Below are 21,483 nucleotides of genomic sequence, written 5' to 3'. Positions count from 1 at the left end.
AATCCGTGAGACGGGTCAACCCTACCCATATCCACAATAAAAAGTAATACTCTTAGCATAAAAAGTAATACTTTTTCATGGATTATCCAAATAAAGATCCGTCTCACAAAATACGATCCGTGAGACCGTCTCACACAAGTTTTTGCCCACTCAAAATTGAGTCTGAGTTATTTGTTTCATTTTTTTGATAATTTTTGTCATCTTATCTGGAATTTAATTAGTCAGCACAAAACAAGGAAAATATTAAAATTGCAAAAGAAAAGAAAAACAAAGTTGAGTGGCTGAGATAAAAATTTGAATATATATTATTAAAATTATAAAAATACAAACATAAATACAAAAATTATAATTTTATAAATAATAATGACAATGATAATTAAAGAATGAAAACATTTCATAATATATAATAATAATTAAAGAGAAATGTATTAATTCAAAAGTGTAATTAATTCAAAAGTATAAATTACGTTCACGGTCATACAACTTCACTAACTCATATTTTTTTAAAGACAAAAACTTGTGTGAGATGATCTCACGAGTCGTATTTTGTGAGATATATATCTTATTTGGGTAAAAAAAATATTACTTTTTATAATAAGAGTATTACTTTTTATTGTGAATATCGGTAGGATTGACCCGTCTCACAGATAAATATTCGTGAGATCGTCTAAACCTATTCTTTTTTAAAATTTACTATTTTTTTCACCGATGTCTGTCACCACGCCGTATTATCGGCTGACAAGTCATTATTCCGAGAAAAAACGAAGGAAAATCGAAAAAAACTGTAAATTAGTGGACTAAAATATAAAAAATTTAACCGACGATAAGTACACAACTTAATTTTCCCTTTTCAAACGACTTACATAACTGTAATGCAATTAAAGAGAATACGTAATTTATGATGGGGAGAGTGCATGTGGAACATAATGCAATTTGGTAGTCAACTAGCTTCCTTGGTTTTGACTTCCCTGTCAATTACTCCATTGGCTGAAGCTTTAAATGTCCTCCATATTTTGTTTAAACATATAACTATAATTAATTTTTCAAAAGAAATAAATATTTGAAAAAGGGTATTATCATGGAGATACAAGAAAAATTAACATATCGAGTTAATTCATGAAAAATTATCATTTTTCATCCCTGTGACATCAGACAAATTAACAAATTTAGTGTCACGTCAACAATTTTCAGGTACACACAATATATCATTTTTTCAGTGTGACCAGTTTACATCATCATTTTTCTTTCATGTATGTCATCAATTCAATGAAAAATATCTAAAGTTGAAAATAAAAGGTGTAAATTTGTAGACCAAAATTGTAAATTAATCAATAACATAATAGTCAATGAAACAATGCAAGTCATATGACAAAATATAAGTTTCCTATCATTTAATTTTAGAATCTTTAAAAGATTTACAAATATTTCTGATTTACCAATATTTCTTTATAAACTTTGATCAAACTATGACCCCAATAATAATAATAATTAATAAATAAATAAATAAAGACAAAACTTGTATGAGACGGTCTCACGGGTCGTATTTTATGAGACAAATATTTTATTTGGGTTATCTATGAAAAAATATTACTTTTTATGCTAAGAGTATTACTTTTTGTGGTAAATATCGGTAGGGTTAACTCGTCTCACAGATAAAGATTCGTGAGACCGTCTACAATAGACCTACTCATAAATAAATAATAAAGACAAGATAAAATAACTTTATTAAAATGATGAAAAAAGACGGATTATTCAATAAAATTAAATAATAGCAAGCAAAATTATTAACAATATATTTATTTTACATTAATATCTACAATACAGAAAAAAATATGTTTTAAATGCAGTGCTCATTATAACAATACACTAATATGTATATATTTAATAACGATAAGCAATAATTAATTTAAACCTACTCATACCTATATATACTCGTTTAATTATACATAAGACCACATTATTTAGAGTGGGTCTCATGTGAGAACGTCTCACGGATCTTAATCTGTGAGCGGATCAACCCTACCCATATTCACACTAAAAAGTAGAGGGGGTCTAATGTAAACCGTCTCACGGATCATAATCTGTGAGACGGGTCAACCATATCGATATTCACAATAAAAAGTAATAATTTTTCATGGATGACCCAAATAATAAATCTGTCTCACAAATACGACATCTGAGACCGTCTCACACGAGTTTTTGCCTAAAAAGTATGGATGATCCAAATAAGAGATCTGTATCACAAATACGACCCGTGAGACCGTCTCACACAAGTTTTTGCCATTATTTATAATGTATAATATAATTCAACATCACCTCACAAAAATTAGCAGCACTAAATATTTTCACGTATTTGTGATTTGCCAACCCAAAATAAGCATTTGAAAATGATTTTTAAGAAATTAGATTTAAACTTAGTGATTTTTCCTTAAATTATAATAAATGCTTCCGGCTATCAGTTAATTTTTAATACCTGTTGGGCTTCAAAATCTCGATTAATTAGAAGTTAGATTTTTACGTTTAGTCACACATCACAATATCATTGCTGGATTTGTAGATCAATGACACTTATTATCTGAATGTGATTTATGTCTTCCATGCATAAAGTGATAATTCCTAACCTGAATAAGGCAGCATTAATTGGATTCTTGATGTATACACAAAAACCCATATTTATATATCAAAATTATATATATATATATATATATATATATATATATATATATATATATATTATATTCATATACTGTTCATCCAACATGCTCATCAATGAGGTGTCACTCATCTATGTTTAATAATATCCAATTGACGAGTGTCACCTCATTGATGAACACGATGGTTGAGCAATACACATATATTTTTGATATGTCGTTCAACTATCGTGCTCATGTTTTTGCTGAGCATGACACTCATTTATGTTTAATTATGTTCCATAAACGAGTGTCATTTCATTCATGATCAAAATAGTTAGGAAGATATCAAATTTATATATATGGAAAACATGGATTTCTTAAGATAACAAAAAAAAAGTTAGCATAGACCAGAAAACCAGAGGTGAGCGAGCGTTGTGACGTTAACCTGTTAATTAATTATTCCTACCTGCCTTCATTGATTGCTCGCTCACTCCTCACAACTTACTCTTTAAATTCCTCCTCTCGTCACCTTCCTCCAACTCAAATCCTTCCTCCGTCGCCTAGAAAAAATGCCGCAAATTCTGCCAAATTTCACCGGTTCCGTCAAGCTCAAGTATGTGAAACTGGGGTACCAATACCTAGTCAATAACATCCTCGCCTTCTTGATTATCCCGATCATGCTCGGAGTCCTCGTCGAAATCCTCCGTTTAGGCCCCACTGAGCTGCTGAACATCGGGAAGTCCCTCCACTTTGATCTTGTCCAAGTCCTGTGTTCTTCATTCTCGATCATTTTTATTGCCACCGTTTACTTCATGTCGAAACCTAGATCGATATACTTGGTTGATTACTCCTGTTACAAGCCTCCGATCAACTTCCGCGTTCCCTTCTCCACGTTCATGGAGCATTCCAGACTGATTCTCAAAGATAATCCGAAAAGTGTCGATTTCCAGATGCGGATTCTTGAAAGATCAGGCCTTGGTGAAGAAACCTGTCTACCGCCGGCTATACACTATATCCCGCCGAAGCCGACGATGGAAGCTGCGAGAGGAGAAGCCGAGATAGTTATCTTCTCTGTCATAGATGATCTGATGCAGAAAACGGGGATTAAGCCGAAGGATATCGATGTTCTGATAGTGAATTGCAGCCTGTTCTCGCCTACGCCGTCCCTTTCCGCCATGATTGTGAATAAATACAAGTTGAGAAGCAATATAAAGAGCTACAATCTTTCTGGAATGGGGTGCAGCGCTGGATTGATCTCCATTGATTTAGCCAGGGATTTGCTCCATGTTCTTCCAAATTCTTACGCTTTAGTAATCAGCACGGAAATCATCACCCCAAATTACTACCAAGGTTCCGAACGAGCCATGCTCCTCCCCAACTGCCTCTTCCGGATGGGCTCCGCCGCCATCCTCCTCTCTAACAAAAGCCGAGACAGCCGACGTGCCAAGTACAAACTCGTGCACGTCGTCCGGACCCACAAAGGGTCCGATGACAAGGCCTACAAATGCGTGTTCCAGCAAGAGGATCCACAGGGAAAAGTGGGTATAAATCTGTCGAAAGATTTGATGGTCATCGCTGGAGAAGCCCTGAAATCGAACATAACCACCATCGGTCCACTAGTCCTCCCGGCTTCCGAACAACTACTCTTCCTTTTCACCCTTATCGGCCGCAAAATCTTCAACCCCAAATGGAAACCCTACATTCCAGACTTCAAACAAGCTTTCGATCACTTCTGCATACACGCTGGCGGCCGAGCGGTCATCGACGAACTCCAGAAGAATCTCCAGTTGTCAGCTGAGCATGTGGAGGCTTCAAGAATGACGCTACACAGATTCGGGAACACTTCTTCTTCCTCACTCTGGTACGAAATGAGTTACATCGAAGCTAAAGGGAGGATGAAGAAAGGCGACAGGGTGTGGCAGATTGCATTCGGGAGTGGATTTAAGTGTAACAGCGCCGTCTGGAAATGCAACCGAACCATCAAAACTCCGACAGATGGGCCCTGGAAAGACTGCATCCAGAGGTACCCGGTGCATATTCCAGAAATCGTCAAGCTCTGAATCACCAAAAAGTTCACAATTTCATGTTTTTTTCCCATTTCTTGGATTTTTGTTCTTTTTTTTCTTTTTATTTTTCTGGAAGTGTCTGAAAATACTCCAAATGGTTAAATATGATGTAACAGTTTCACGAAGTTTATGAGTCATTAATAAATGATACCAAATTACAGCATGTTCTCGAAAGAAACCCGTAGTTATGTGTTTGAGTCAAATTCAAAGTTAGTATTGATTAAAAACGACACTATTTACCTTCCATTTTATCTTAATTATATTTCATTTTATGAATAAAATATCATGATTGTCAAATATAAATAACAATAAATGTTTAAGTGTAAATTATAACATTAATATCCTTAATTTAATCTTGTGGTGCATGAATTTATAGAGAATTTAATGTACAATTATAATCTTCTCTCGTCAAACACTACAAAAAAAAAACCGTCCCTAATGAAATATATTTTTTGTGGTGAAATAAATCATATCCAATTTTATGAGGATTGATACTCACTGAAAATTTAGGGTCTGATTCTAGCAAATGACACTAGTCCAAATAGAGGCTTTGAATTTGCCCTGAGTCTGAAATCACGAAGAAGACCGTTAGAAGGGGTCAAGAGGATGTCCCGACGTAGCCCCTACGACGCTCAAGTCAGAGACTGATGATATAAGAAGGGAGCAGCTAAGGGTGCTGCTGAAAAATAATATATTGAATGAATGAATTAGACACCCAAATCTCGTATTTATATGAGAATATCTGAGCCTGTGATGAGCATTCTACCTTGGTTGAAGATGAGCCAAGGAATTTGGGCTTGACTTTAATGGGCTCATCCATGAAGTATCAAGGATGGTTCGAGTACTGATCATTCTCTACCAACCCACACCCAAATCACTCCAGCCAGCGCCCGACAACACACACACTCCCGAGCGCCAATTTGTTGATCATCATTTCAGGCTATTGTGGATGTATATAGATAACTCAGGGGCGTTGGTATCTTGAAATATGGGAGTGATCGTCCACATGTTAAAGAGTTTGCTCATCAGAAAACATGATGCCAGACTAACTTTAGCATAAGAAAGGGAAGCATGCATACGGGACCTAACTGATTGATGGACATAAGCAATCTTCTTGGTCTAAGAGCAACCTGAAATGCGACTATGTATTTGTGCTCGCATGCGCTTGGAACTCCGGTAAGGTTAATTTTTTTTTCAAGTTTAGATTATTTCGAAAATGTGATATATAAATTTCAAAATAATTATATTAAAATTTTGACAAAACCCATTATATATATCTGGTGACAAATGTACATATTTATTTTTCAAAGTTAATTATGAGGCACTTAAAATTAAATTCTCATGATCAAAGATCGACTTTGATATATGAAAGTTTGTATTGTATTATATAATGTTTTCTATCGTATATCAAAAGTTATAACTGATGTGAATAATATTATTCAATTCTTTTAAATCGGTGCTATTTTTTTGGATTGTATATTTATCAATCAATGATTATGTAATAATTTTGTGATGTAAAATAAGTTGCATGTGTCAGAATTTAATATAAGTCTAGCTAGCTGGAAGTAGATTGGAGAATAACTACGTACGGTGATGGTAGTGGAAGTCAAAAATTTTGGTAATTCAAACCCGTCAAGGAATGGGTAATATATAATTCCAAAATTTGTTGTGACTTTCATATTTCATAGAAATTAGGGTTTTTGTTCTCATTGACTTTTTTTCATAATTGGGTGTCTACCACACTAAATACGATCACCAACCAAGTTGAAGAAAAATTAACAACATAGTAGATAGCTAGCTAGGATGTATATATATAAGAAGAGTGGGTCTTACGTGAGACCGTCTCACGGATATTAATCTGTGAGACGGGTCAACCCTACTCATATTCACAATAAAATGTAATACTATTAGTATAAAAAGTAATAGTTTTTCATTGATGACCCAAATAAGAGATATGTCTCACAAATACGACCCGTGAGACCATCTCACACAAGTTTTTGCCTAAAAGAATTATATTACAAATTTATTATGACAATTTTATTATTAAAAATGAGAGAAAATTATAATTTAGTCCTCTAGATTGACTTGTTTTTTGTTTAGTACTTTAATGTTTGATTTTTACACAATTTTTTTTTTCATTTTGATCTTTTTTTTATTGAAACTAATAAAATCATCGGATATTGCTTATTTGACACTGATACTCTCTCAGGTGGCTAATGTGACAAGAATAAAATTTATATTACACACATTCAATATACATAAACAAAAATGAGAAACAAAACTTTTTCCTCCCATTTTGAAGTATTGGGTTGTTTTAGTTTATTAATTTTACTTGATGGATTTTAACTTGAGTAATATGAGCTTAATTTTTATCACATATGCCACGTATTAGAAAATCAGTTTCAAATAAACCATAATCGATAAATTTAGTGGTTTTAGACAAAAAAATGATTAAAACAAAAAAAAAATTCCAAGTTATTGTATGAAAACTAAATTTTGACATGTTACGAGACTAAAACTCAAAACATGTCAATTTTACAAGACTAAAATCATAATTTTTCCCAAAAATGAATTATGCATTGTATTCTCTCAATTAAGGGTGGGAAAAATACCGAATTTTTCGGTCTATCGAGATTACCGTACTAAAAAATTACCAATTTTTCGGTATACCGAAGATTTCGGTACGGTAACAAAACCGAATTTTTCGATATGATAACGATATGCAATTTGAAAATTTCGGTATATACCTAAATACCAAAATATCGAAAATATATAATATTTTAAAACAATAAATTTATAAAATTTTAAAAATATAAGGTTTTTTCGATATAAAACATACCGAAGTTTTCGATATACCGTACAATTTTGATATAATCGATATGCTAATTATACGTACCGCAGAAAGTTTTTGTACGGATCGGTTTAACTAAAATTTCGGTACGGTATCTGTATGAATTTTCTTACAATGCAAAACTACTGAATATTGAATTAAAGGAACTCTACACCAGAGAACAAACTGAGCGGCAGCCATGCCGTCATGGAAAAGGACGAAATAAGTGTGGGACGGCGGCCAGCTGGCCTAGAACCGCCTTTATATCAGCGGCGGGGGTAGTTTAAATAATAAATTTAATATTGGTCTCTGTAAAGTTGACATATATATATTTTACAGATTCTTTTATTCTATCACGGATATATTTATTAGTTCACTAATAAATATATAAGTTATTTCATGTTTCATTAAATTAAGCAATTAATTAATTTGTATAAATAAATAATCTATTTTATTTAAATAATCGATCTAAATTAAGTAATATACATAAATAAACCATTAAATTTATTTAAAAAAAATGAAAAGAGATTTAAATCCAACTTAAATAACACAATATATGTCTATATATTTATATCAATTTAATTATTTGAATCACTATATTCATTAATGAAGAAACGTAGATAATTATTTTATTTAAACAAGTTTTCATAATATTATAACAAATAAAGTAATATTATCTTACAAAAATAAATAAATCAAACTGATTTAAAGCAATCATAAATATTATGTACAATAATTGTACAAGTAACTAATAGAACGATCAACACGTAGCGCTCGAGTTATTTTACTGTTTAAAAGATTATAATTCTATTATTACCATCAGATATAAATTTTGATAAATCGGTCACTGTAATATGAAAATTTAATATTACATTGTACACCCTATCACTTTTTAACTTATTGTAGCTAGAAAATGATTTCTTTATATTTTTTTAGAAGCTCGTCATGGGCTATATGCGGAAAGAATTGGCAATAATTTGGGCTTAAAACTGGCCCATTTGAAAAGAGCCCAACAAATGTTAAAAAAAAGACTACTTTCTATTTCTACCCAACACATGGAAACAAAGCACATATATTTAGATTTAGATCCTTTAGTGTGTGTGTGACGTACATTTTTTACACGAGATGATGATCATCTCGTTTAATCTGACAACTTTTTAAATTTATCTCATGACGTAAGTGCATAACATCAAGTGCTGTATTTTCAACAAAGTAGATGATCCAAATCTCATATATTTAAGTTTTTAACTAAAACTAGGAATTAATCAAACAAATTAATAGCACAGTTACTGAAAGGTATCTGCCGTGGGTTCGGGGAAAAAAAAAATTAATTGTTTCGATACTGGATAATTTTCGATGTATTTCGAAAATAAGAAGCAAAAAATAGAATTTTAGTTATTATGATCTGAGAGAGTCGTGCTTAAGAATTTATGATGGCTTCAAATTTACAAGTTCCTCCAACGATTTGAATATTAATCTCGTTAGTTTTGAAGGATTTGTAGTAGAAAAAACATTATTCAATAATATTGGTACCAATTAAATTGTTATTTATGTGCAGTGATTCATAATGATAATTGTCCTATCCCAACCTTTTTTGACTCGTATTTTCTTCTTCTTCTTCCTTTTTTTTTTTTCCCTTTTCAAATCCAAATATCTTTCCCCTTTGAAATTAAATCAAAGGGTCGGGAGAACGTAATCATTAACATATTATAAAATTTAATTTTATCACGCACTTTCCGCATTTGATGACATAATTACCTTGACTTGCTTTTGCGTCCCTAATTTCAATAATATCTCCCCCAACAAATATAAATTTATGAGGTAATTGGAGTTTAATCATACAAGAACAATATATATATATATATATATATATATATATATATATATATATATATATATATATATATATATATATATATATATATATATATATATATATATATAAAAGAGTAAGTCTTTCATGTGGTGGTCTTACAAACATATATCCGTGAGATGAGTTGACCTGATCTATACTTATAATGAAAAGTAATACTTTCGACATAAAAAATAAGTTTTTTTCATAGATCGGATGAAGTTGAATATCCATATGATAAAATTGATCTATGAGAACGTATCGTTAGAACTTGTGAGTGAATATAAAACATTTTGTTGTACACATCAAAATAAAGAATTTAAAATATGACTTTATTCATAATTAAAGGAAAAAATACTTGTTTCCATAACGACTTCCGACCATAGAATCAATTTCCTCCTATAAGTTATATATATAAATATACAAGAGAATGATAAATAAAGCAAACCAGGATCCTTTTAGGTACGTAGTCACATTAGACTATCATCAATTTCTAATATTATAATGCATGTATAAAAAATATCTATAATTATAATTTTTTTACATTATTTTTTTCATTTCTTTAGACCACTTATTAATTAATTTACTCGATTTCTAAATTTAAATATTATTAAAATCATTTTATTTATGAAAATTTTTGGTCATTCTCATGTAAAAAGGTGCAGTGAAACATAGTGCTTGAACTATTATATAATTTAAAATATTATAACAGCATCGTTACCACATTTTATGATAAGAGTCCTTTTAGTAAAGTGACAAGAGTTAGATCGTGTAAAACGAGTACCGAAGTGTTGTTTATACGCATCTAATCAATAAGGTTTAATATTACAACGAAATTATAGAAGCATTATATAGTATAAAATCAATCTTTCTTCTTCTTCTTTTTCCTAAAATTGATTGATATATGAAATACTAGGAAAGTACTTCAAACTTGCGAGTATTTTATCCCTTATCTATGATAGCACTCGTTATTGTATAATGGTCAAAAGACCTCTTATAAAGAATTAATTATGTTTGTATGAAAAGTTTCAAAGAAGAGAGCAGTCCCATTATTTCTCCTTACTTTCTCAAAAGAGCTATTCATCATGCATGTGTGATGCATGGGATTTGAAAGAATTACTTTAGGTACTTTTCTAAGTTGACTTTAGTAAGGATCATGCTAATTAATTATCATTACTATTGATTTTAACACCACACAAATTAAATATGGAAAAAAACCATTTTCCTTTTTTCATGAAACTCATTTTCCAAATTTATGTAATTTTTGAAATATTCACATAAACTTTAGCTTTCGAATATGATTCTGCCTCGTAAAAAACAGTTTTTCATATATGTAAATTTATCGAGATTTGAAGGATGGTGATAGGTAATACCCAATTTAATTATTAAATTCATTATTGAGACCCAAATTAATTATAAAGACTCAAGCCCGCTATACACTCCAAAAAAATATATAAATAAGGGATGATTCTCATTATTCAAGTCTTTCATGAATTTATGCTTAAACTCTTTAGTTTTCAGATAACATCTTTAAATTGTTTTTTGATTTGAGCGTCTGAGTGCCTATGCCGGACAAACCCCGACGCCTCTGACATTTCTTTGTGATGCATGTGACAACCCACAAATTTTTCTCTCCACCAACTACTAAGACCTGTTTATGTTGTTGCTCATCACCTTGATATATGACTTTAGCTTGATATATACTAGTTGAGGCGTAGTCATGATTTAAGTACTCTGAGTTTGGGCTGTCATATCCTCATTTCTAGCTAACTTTAAAAAAATTTGTTAGACCAAATACAGTAGTTGAAAAAAAAGAAGCCAAAATGGTCCTTTAAGTTGCTTATTTTGTAATTTGGACATCTAAGTATTCAAATTTGAATTTTAGTCAGGTAAGTTAGATTGTATTTTGACTTTTGGTCTTTTTTTTATGGAACACTGATACATCGGTATTTTATAGTGTCACATCAATATTTCCTATAACTTAAGGTCCAAAACTCAGATTTGAAATACATACAGGACGAAATCACAAAAAAAGCAAACTTAAAAAGACCATTTTTACTATTATCCCTAAAAAAATATGAAAATTGGTTAACAAATCACTCTCAAATCAGAATCTCATTGCTGAAATAAATACTACATAAAAAAGAACCTAAATCCAAAAACATAACCATGAAAATGTTTAATTTAAATTATCATAGGAGCCCAATATAACCCACTTATAAATCAATTTAAAGCATCTAATTTAAACATTTATGTGACTGATAGGGATATTATAATTTTATGAATGGAGTAAAAAGAATAGACAAAATTTAAAATAAAGAATTCGGATCGCTATAAATAGATGGAAGGAAAGATGATATTTATTTCTAAAAGGCTGTCGTGAATTAAACACATAATTTTGTACAGTGAATTTATCTTCCCAAGTAGCTAGAATAGAATGAGGTCAACCAGCTCCTGATGTCATTACCCTTTGCCTAACACTAAAGGCCATATCTTCTTTAGTTTGTTGAACTAAAAATAACAAATATTGTATATTATAACTTTTATAAAAAGAGAATGCTATATTTTCGATAATGTAATTTGCATTTTTGCTATTTTTAGTCATGTTGACTGTGATTTTGTACTTTTAGTCGGTCCTATCATTTGCACGTTTTTTTTTTTTTTTTTTTTTTTGGTCATGTTACGGTGGATTTTCAGTTTTAGTCTGATAATGTGACATGTATTTTTTTTTCATTTTTGGTTATTTTTTGACCGATAGACACGATGAACTCCAATAAAAAATGATCAATTTTATTTTAAAAAAACACACAAGTTATATGATTAAAAGTGAAAATTCATTGTATCCGGACTGGAACTGAAAAATAAACGCAGGTTATTGGAATGAAAATACAAAATCATTGTTAACATGACCAAAAATGAAAAAAATGAAAATTACAAGACCAAAATATAATTTTTCTTTTTAAAGTTTTTTTACACTGTACCATTTAGAAATTTTTATTTTTTTTCAGATTTTAATGCACAAAATTATTGTACTATTATGTTATTATAAAATCGAAAAATGGAAAAAAAAATGAAAATTTGCACCAATCGTGTATTGTTATTTATTTGGAGTTCTTCTACTTCCTCTTTTTTGGTTATTTACTGGCAAAAACTTGTGTAAGACGGTCTTACGAGTCGTATTTTATAAGATGAATATTTTATTTGGGTCATCCATGAAAAAATATTATTTTGTATGTTAAGTATAACTTTTTATTGTGAATATCGGTAGGGTTGACTCGTCTCACAGATAAAGATTCGTGAGACCGTCTCAGAAGAGACTTACTCATTTACAAATAATTTTCTTCCTCGTGATGTACGCTAGTCGTACGATAACACATTTTAAACGACAAATATGGTTCGTCTTTTAAATTGTGTTACTCACACTAAACTTTGTGAAGAAATAATAATAATTTCATTCGTAAAATATGTCATAACTAATTGGGTTCAAATAAATAATTTTATTTTAAATTAATTTAATAAATAAAGTCTTGGACTTTCCTATAAAAATGGACTACCCCTACCCCTCCCCATAGCTACCAAACCAAATCAAAGAACACATCCCATTGATCCTTTTCCCCTCCCATATATACCTCTAGTTTTTGGTATTGTAAAATTATAAATCCCCTATTTTTACACATTATACTGAGTTTTTTCCACCATGGAAATGGTGGTTTCTGTAGCAATTTTCATCTTTCTATACATTTTCTTGAAAGCTGCCTATGATACAATATCATGTTACTGGCTTACCCCAAAACGAATCAAAAAATCAATGGAAAAACAAGGGGTTTATGGCCCGAAACCGCGGTTTTTGGTCGGTAACATATTGGACATGACCACTTTGGTGGCGGAATCAACTTCAAAGGACATGGATTCAATCCATCACGATATTGTGGGTCGTCTTCTCCCTCATTTCATCGTATGGTCGAAGATACATGGTATGTAAGCAATAAAATTTATTCATTTGATCATGTCGTGAAAGTTATGTGATACATCATGATCATATAGGAAAAAGATTTATATATTGGAACGGGATTGAGCCAAGAATGTGCCTAACCGAACCGGAACTGATCAAAGAACTTCTGTCAAAGTATAGCACAATTTCTGGGAAATCATGGCAACAACAGCAGGGCTCCAAGCATTTCATCGGGCGAGGCCTGTTAATGGCCAATGGCGACGATTGGTACCACCAACGACACATTGTCGCGCCGGCATTCATGGGAGACAAACTCAAGGTTACATAATCAATATTTTTATCACCATAATTGGTGTACAAAAGCTGTTTTGCATGGTGAATTTATTTCAAATATTTATGAGACGGTAAAGTGACTTGTAAGCTATTATATACATGCAAAGTTAAAGTTTGACAATGAGTAAATGAAACCACTGAAATACCACAGTGAAGATTTTTCTTGAATATTTGTGCAGAGCTATGCTGGATACATGGTGGAATGCACTACACAGATGCTTAAATCCTTGGAAAATGCAATGGAAAGAGGCGATACCGAAGTCGAGATCGGAGAATACATGTCTCGTCTCACGGCAGATATAATTTCCAGGACCGAATTTGACTGTAACTATGAAAAGGGAAGGCAAATATTCCATCTCTTAACTGATTTACAACGCCTTTGTGCTCAAGCAAGCCGCCATTTATGGTTTCCTGGAAGCAGGTAATTAAAATATACACTTTATTAATTCATTATTATTGTATTTTATTTTTTTAAAAAAATCATTGTTGATTTTATCAACTTTTTTTTTAGAAAAGGTTCCATATATTTTTTTGGTGGGAAAGATTTATATCTTTTCTTTGAGCAGATTCTGTACGTGTTCTTTTGATTTTATTGATATTCTTTGCCTGTCGGTATAACTATTAAATTCCTAAAGTTTTTCAACCTTTTACTTACCAATTTTTTAAGAGGAGGGATTCCAAGAAATGGGATAAAACCACTGTTTCTTGGAATTGACATGTAACTCTTTTCCGTAGTGATTCCATTAATGCTAAAACGTCCCAAAAAATAATCATGCATATACTGGTGCAGAATAAGAAATTCCAACTATACTGAGATATTTAATTTATTATATTACATTTTATTATATTATATATGTTCTTAAAACATAATAAATAAATTTAAAATCGAGAAAATGGGATTTAAGATTAATGTGACAGAAACTAGATGTGCTGGTTTTCTATGGCTGAAAGGGTGAGTTTCGGAGTTTTGATACAGAATTTAAGTTTGTAGCTTAAAAAATATTTAAATAAGCCTAATTTTTTAAAATGATATATTTAATTAAAAAACAACAAAAAATATTTTAGTGTTCAAATAAATGATTATCTATTTAAAGTATTACGTCAACTTACTACCAACCATCCGCAGGTTTTTCCCAAGCAAATACAACAGAGAAATAAAATCCCTGAAAATGGAGGTGGAAACACTGTTAATGGAAATCATACAAAGCCGAGAGGACTGCGTCGAAATCGGAAGAAGCGAATCATATGGGAACGATTTAGTTGGGTTGTTGCTGAGTGAAATGAAGAAGAAACGAGAATCCAATAAATTCAGCTTAAATTTACAGTTAATAATGGACGAATGCAAGACTTTCTTCTTTGCTGGACATGAAACCACAGCTCTACTATTGACTTGGACTGTTATGTTGCTGGCTAGTAACCCTATTTGGCAAGAAAAAGTGCGAGAGGAAGTGAAGCAAGTTTGCACCAATGGCGGCGAACCCTCTCTCGATCAGCTGTCGAAGCTCACTTTGGTAAGATCATCAATAATAATTTTTGTTTGCTCTCTAAATTGCCGTCTTCGTCCAAGTTTGGTCTAAGTCCAATAAATTGATTTTTATTTTTAGAAAATATTGATATTAATGACATGACATTTTACTTACGTGACGCTGATGTATTTTGTGAACGAATTCTATAATTTTTCCATTTTTTCTGCTCTTTTTGCGGGTTTTTTCCGATTAATTTTTTGTGTGGATCAAAACAAGAAATCATTTAGAAATATATCCTTTTGCAGTTAGGCATGGTGATCAATGAATCCCTCAGGTTATATCCACCTGCATCTGTTCTCCCTCGAATGGCGTTTGAAGACATAAAATTAGGTGAACTGTTCATTCCAAAGGGTCTTTCGATATGGATCCCGGTTTTAGCCATACATCACAATGAAGAAATATGGGGCAAGGATGTTAATGAGTTCAACCCTAGTCGATTCGCTTCGAAATCATACACGCCGGGTCGACATTTCATCCCTTTCGCTACTGGTCCAAGAAATTGTGTAGGTCAATCGTTTGCTTTGATGGAAGCCAAGATCATATTATCCATGTTGATATCAAGATTCAGCTTTACTCTCTCGGAAAATTATCGTCACGCCCCGATAATCGTCCTCACAATTAAGCCTAAGTATGGGGTTCAAATATGTTTGAAGCCCTTGAATTAATTAATAAGACGTGACAAATTTTGGTTGAGTTAGCAATGTAATAAAACCGAGTGCTCGGTTTTATTAATTTAAGAACAGTGAATTGTTTGGCTCCTATTAATTATTACTATAATATTTGAATGCCTAACTTACTCATGATTCAAAGTCACAAATTTACATGCATTAATTTAATCGGGAAAATTAAATAAATACTTATGAATATTTCATGGACTATCAAGATTAATGTCATAATTTTTACATATACTGATTTTAAATCTCTTTTTTTAAAAAAATAGGAATTGATCTCTTAGTATTATCTACATTTATGAAAAATTAACATCAAATTAGAAAAATATAATATGATGATTAAAAAATTATGACGATTAGTCCAAATTAACGAATATCGGAGAGTAACGGCAAAGGAAACCTACGACAAATTTGAAGTACTACGTTGTTCAAATTAGTTTCGGTTATTTTCGAGAATTTTGCTCTAGAATTTCCGGCAGGGCATCTTTGAAGCATGAAAATATGGAAATATATATAAATTTATCTCTACGCAAATTGTATTAGGGCTGTATATTTTATTTGCTAATTACATTGACAATCACATCCCGTTAATATAACAAGTTAAAAACTTATATGAGATGGTCTCACGGGTCGTATTCCGTGAGACGAATCTCTTATTTGGGTCATCTATGAAAAAATATTACTTTTTATACTAAGAGTATTACTTTTAATTGTGAATATCGGTAGAATTGACCCGTCTCACATATATAGATTCGTGAAACCGTATCACAAAAGACCTACTCATATAAAAATTGACCCATTGTGACTTATTCTTCTTAATCTGATCATTTGATTATTTTTATTCTACTTTACAAATTGACCCTTTACACATCGTCTCCACTGAAACTAATAGTATTAATGCATTATGGTTTTATTAAACCTTTAATTAATACATAAAATGGTGTTTATATTTGTCATGGTATTGACGATTAATTTTTTAAAATTAGACTAGTATCTAATTTCTGAAATTGTATCTTTCATATTGAACTTCGGTTTTGTTCATACTGGGCTGTACATTTATCTATACAACACATAACATGCATGTGTGCTGACTGAATAAATTATAGTCACTCATTCAACAATGATATATGAATAAGTGATCATGATTCATCACTCAACGCACATATCATATACTGGGTGAATAAGAGATAAGGGTAGCGTAGACCAAACCACTTGAACTGGAGACAAGATCTCACCCCTGCCATTAAATCAAGATCTACTTCCATGTTAATAAAAAATTTCCACAATTGTGGTGGCTGTGGGATCTACAATTATTCATACTAACGGTTAGAGCACATGCGTTCGTTCTAGATCTAGTTCTACATGTGTATTATATATAAATTTGTAATATGTATTTTGTTATAAAATATTTTAATAGTTTATATTAAATTTCTCTTTAATTATGAAAAGTAACGTGCTTGGACAGGTTTTTGGTTATTTTTTTTTTTATTTTCAAATTTCCAAAAAACAAAAAATAAATGAGAGAGAAATATTGGAATTACAAAAACGGCTTCACCAAATAATAGTTGCCAAAAGAATCTCTTGCTTTATTAAAAATTAAAGATTTGTTTTCATAGAAAATAAAACAATGCAAAAAACAAGATCGTGATATTAAACTTAATTATGAGATTAAGACATGCCAAAAATGTCAATATCATGTAAAGTTAATGTAGCGTGGTACTGTACTTTCCATCATTCAAAGAATTATGCTAGTAATCTCTTGAGTTCTCGATATAATGAAATATATCGTCTTCGTCTATTGTATCCTCTTCTACGCTCGAATTTTTCAATATATGAATGAAAAAAAGTATATAAACTACTATAAATAAAGGGTAATAACGATGATTCAAATTTACATATACTATGCCCAGTTATTTTTGTACAGTTTAAAAGTTCGAAGTACTCAATTTAGACATTTATATATTATAACAAAAATGTAGTTATATTTAAAATAGATATTCATAAAAATTTTAAGGTAATGTGATATTCAATCTTTGATTTTCGAAACTATATAAAAATTTAGAGATACCTAGAAGATCGATAAATTTCAAATATTTTTATGATTTTATCTAAAATCGAACCAAACTATAGTTGAATTTCTTGGTCAAATTTCGAAGAACAAAGTTATCCTTCCCTTCATGTCATGGATATACCAAATCATCAACACAATGTTATTAATCAGTTCATCAAAAGAATAAATTTTCCAATTTTAATTTAAATCGAAGTTGGATCCAATAAAATAGTCTGGTTTCATAATTTAAAATGAAAATTTCTTGGAACATTTTATACTTCAAAATTTTATGTAAAACCCATTAATGACTAGAAGTTTATCTATAAAAATTTGATTATTATTTTTTTCATTTTGGGCGAGACCTATATAAAGTTAGTGGCCACCATAAATTATATTAGTTTTAATTGATCTTGATGAAATGATGATCCACACACCATCAATTATCTTAGTTACCTTCCCCACCACCAATTATCTCCCTATTAACTTTAAATTCATTCTTGATCACTAGCCAAAATATATTTTAGCATTATCAAATAAATTTAAAAATAATATTGTAAAGTAGCTCATGACTATTAATAATTATTTATATGAACACTAATTCTAATATAACTTATTGATATTGATCTGACCAACATTGTAGAGATTTCACGTTTTTCTTTTTATTTTTTTATCATGTTATCTGTCAATTTACAATTTAGTTCAATAAATTTTTTTTCTCGTTTTTGTTCTTTTCATCGGCATACAGACGTGGCTTCGAAAAATATTCACATGACACTCGTGAAATGTTGACGTGACACTGATAAATGCTAACGCTTTTGATTTAACGTCAGCGTCACGTTGAAAAATGAATATAATGACGAAAGAAATACAAGTTAGTTCACTAAATTAATATATTTATTATACAACGTTAAAACTAGCTAACATTTAAAAATGGTTTATTATACAACGTTAAAACTAACATTTAAAAAAAGATTAAAAAAAATCATCGGATAAAAAGTAGTTGTCCGCCATCATTCGGTGCACCTTGTACAATTATAAAAACAAATTAAGTGTCGTTAATGCAATATATTTAAGGTGAGACATGCCCTCGTGCATCATTAATTATTAATTAATATTTATTAATAATATTTAAGTTCTAAAGTTGTTTGTTCAATAATTAACCAAATCGACCGTACTAAATCGCGTCAAATCAAACTATTTCGTCTTTTATTTAAAAATATTTCCATCACTATCATTCAACGGTCAAATATCATATTATTCCATTGATCCTATACTTTTTTTTTTGGCGAGGTCCATTTTTTATATTATTAATCATTCTTAAGATACTTACATATCAAGTGTAATCTTCTTCAAACTTCACAAAATTTGGTTAAGATAGTAAAATGATAGGATCAATTAAGAGACAAGTATTGAGCTACGATAATTCGATTATTGAAATTTTTTTGATTTGGATTGATGGAATCGACTATTTTGCTACATAAAAAAGAATTAATTTGACAAATCTATCAGAAAAGAAATGTCACGGTGTTTTTTTTTACATATGTCAAAGCGATAGAAAAGAAAAAAAAAATATCTTTTACATATTCCTCTAGTTTGTCAATTTTTATGAAAATGAAAAAAAAAATGGATATCCCCTGACCTTTACAAGTTTTGGGTTTATATAAATAAGAGAGAAAAATTTAAACAACAAATTTATAAATAAAATTGAAGCATTAGATAGAAAATATCTTTATTTGAATTTACTCGAAACAAGGACTCGATTTTATAACGATGAGTCTACAAAAGAATACTTATCCAAAGGGTATGATCCTATTGAACACATGAAATTAAATCGAATTTGATTTTCAAACAAAGTGGAAGATACTCAAAATAATCACTAGTAAAAACCGATTAAATATTTTGAAAAGTATTTAAGAAATATGCAAAGTAAATGTGTAAAAACTTTTTTGGTAAAAATATTTTAGCAAACACTTAATATGCAATATTTTAGGTATTTGAAGAATACATAAAAATGATAAAATGCTTAAATAATACATATTAAAAAAATTTGTAATAATTTAATGCAAAAATAAATAGAGTCGAATTTTTTTATGAATACCCCTTCTTTCACCTAGGAATGATCTACTAGAAGACTTTGATTAGTACAACTTTTTGTACAAAATCATTTCAACTTAAGACTTATACATTGTCTAATTGAAACTTCTAGCACATTCGATTGTCTGCCACAACCTCAATTGGCATAATATTTAACATCTCTTATGTCAAAACTACAAACACATTATTTAATCTCTTTGTGTAAAAACTATCACTCAACTAAATTTTGAAGCTCAACTCTCATGTATACGTGTGGGTAATCGTGCATGAATATTTAATCTATTACAATGTATTTAACTCTCAAATGTACGCTCACACATAAGGGAAAAGCTTTCACTAAGCTAATATATCTATTAAGACTTTCATTTTTGGGTTTGCTCTCATTCTAACTAATATTCTTCATATAAGTTGCTCATACTTTGAATTCTATTCCAAATCTTGTATTGCTCATACTTTGAATTCTATTCCAAATCTTGTATTTGATATTCAATATATTGTATTTATAGCCTCAAATAATGATATAGACTATAGATATAATAATATGACCGTTTTGAAATATTGTGTATGAATTCTGACATTGCAACATTCATATGACTCATATTTGTATTTCTGGTCATTTTCCGAAACTAGAGTGTTTTGATAATCTGATATGATCTGCCATCATATCAGCTTGGTCTGATCTGGTCCGACTTGTTTGGTCTGGCTTGAGCTGAACCAAGTCGAGTAGATCAAGCCGAGTTGTTCTGTTCTTTTGATTATAACTCTCGATTCATCGATTTCTGGGCAAAATGATGAACACAAAAACTATAGTTTTTTCTCTTAGATTTCCATGAAATTAAGAATCACTCCATTCCAAGTTTGCATCAGAGAGATATTCTTGGCAGAATAGTCTCTTGGAAATTTGGAACATATTATTCATTCAATGCATAAAAACAATTTTATGTGGGTTATCGGCCTCTTATGATCCGATTCAGACTTTGACTTGTGAAGAATTTTTGTAGATAATTCTCTTATCTTCGTAACGCATGCTAAATCGTTCCATTTGAATAATTCAGCTGAGAGATATGACCAAAATATAATAATTGTTCAGACTAAGCTGATTATCGTTTCTGTTTCCATCAACTCAATCTTTCGACTATATAATGTCCGAACTAACTGAGATGTTAGAAATATGACTTGTGAAAAATTGATTTTCTAATCATTAGTTTCGACCGTAGTCATTTGCATAATCGAACTATTAGATTCCATCAAAACTCTTTATCTTGTTAGAAACTAAGTTATGTTGAAACTATATTTCAACAAATATTAACTTCAAAATTGACAACTACACACTTAATGAAATATATTAAAAAACACAATAGCCAGTTTTCTTATCGTCAAAATTAAGATGGTTAGCTTTCGTAACTTAACACAAAATACTTTGACAGGTTTAATAATATATTCTAATTAAAAGTCTAAAAAGACATAAAACTCTTA

The 21,483-nt window shown here is 30.4% G+C and overlaps 2 protein-coding genes across 2 annotated transcripts; both read left to right on the top strand.

The window, feature by feature from the left end:
• Positions 1 to 3,166: 3,166 nt before the first annotated feature.
• On the top strand, positions 3,167 to 4,862 carry LOC140841678 (3-ketoacyl-CoA synthase 6-like). Its single transcript, XM_073209263.1, has one exon. The coding sequence runs from the start codon at positions 3,203 to 3,205 to the stop codon at positions 4,691 to 4,693; it is 1,491 nt and encodes a 496-aa protein (XP_073065364.1). The 5' UTR covers positions 3,167 to 3,202; the 3' UTR covers positions 4,694 to 4,862.
• Positions 4,863 to 12,967: 8,105 nt separating this feature from the next.
• Positions 12,968 to 15,977, top strand: LOC140840560 (cytokinin hydroxylase-like). Its single transcript, XM_073207737.1, has 5 exons — positions 12,968 to 13,355; positions 13,426 to 13,652; positions 13,846 to 14,087; positions 14,793 to 15,177; positions 15,438 to 15,977. The coding sequence occupies exons 1-5, from the start codon at positions 13,079 to 13,081 to the stop codon at positions 15,855 to 15,857; spliced, it is 1,551 nt and encodes a 516-aa protein (XP_073063838.1). The 5' UTR covers positions 12,968 to 13,078; the 3' UTR covers positions 15,858 to 15,977.
• The last annotated feature ends 5,506 nt before the right edge of the window (positions 15,978 to 21,483 follow it).

The sequence above is a fragment of the Primulina eburnea genome, chromosome 9 (assembly GCF_022965805.1).
Source record: "Primulina eburnea isolate SZY01 chromosome 9, ASM2296580v1, whole genome shotgun sequence".
Taxonomy (NCBI): Eukaryota; Viridiplantae; Streptophyta; class Magnoliopsida; order Lamiales; family Gesneriaceae; genus Primulina; species Primulina eburnea.
The sequence above is the reverse complement of the archived record's forward strand: the minus strand, read 5'-3'. Positions and strand labels throughout refer to the sequence as shown.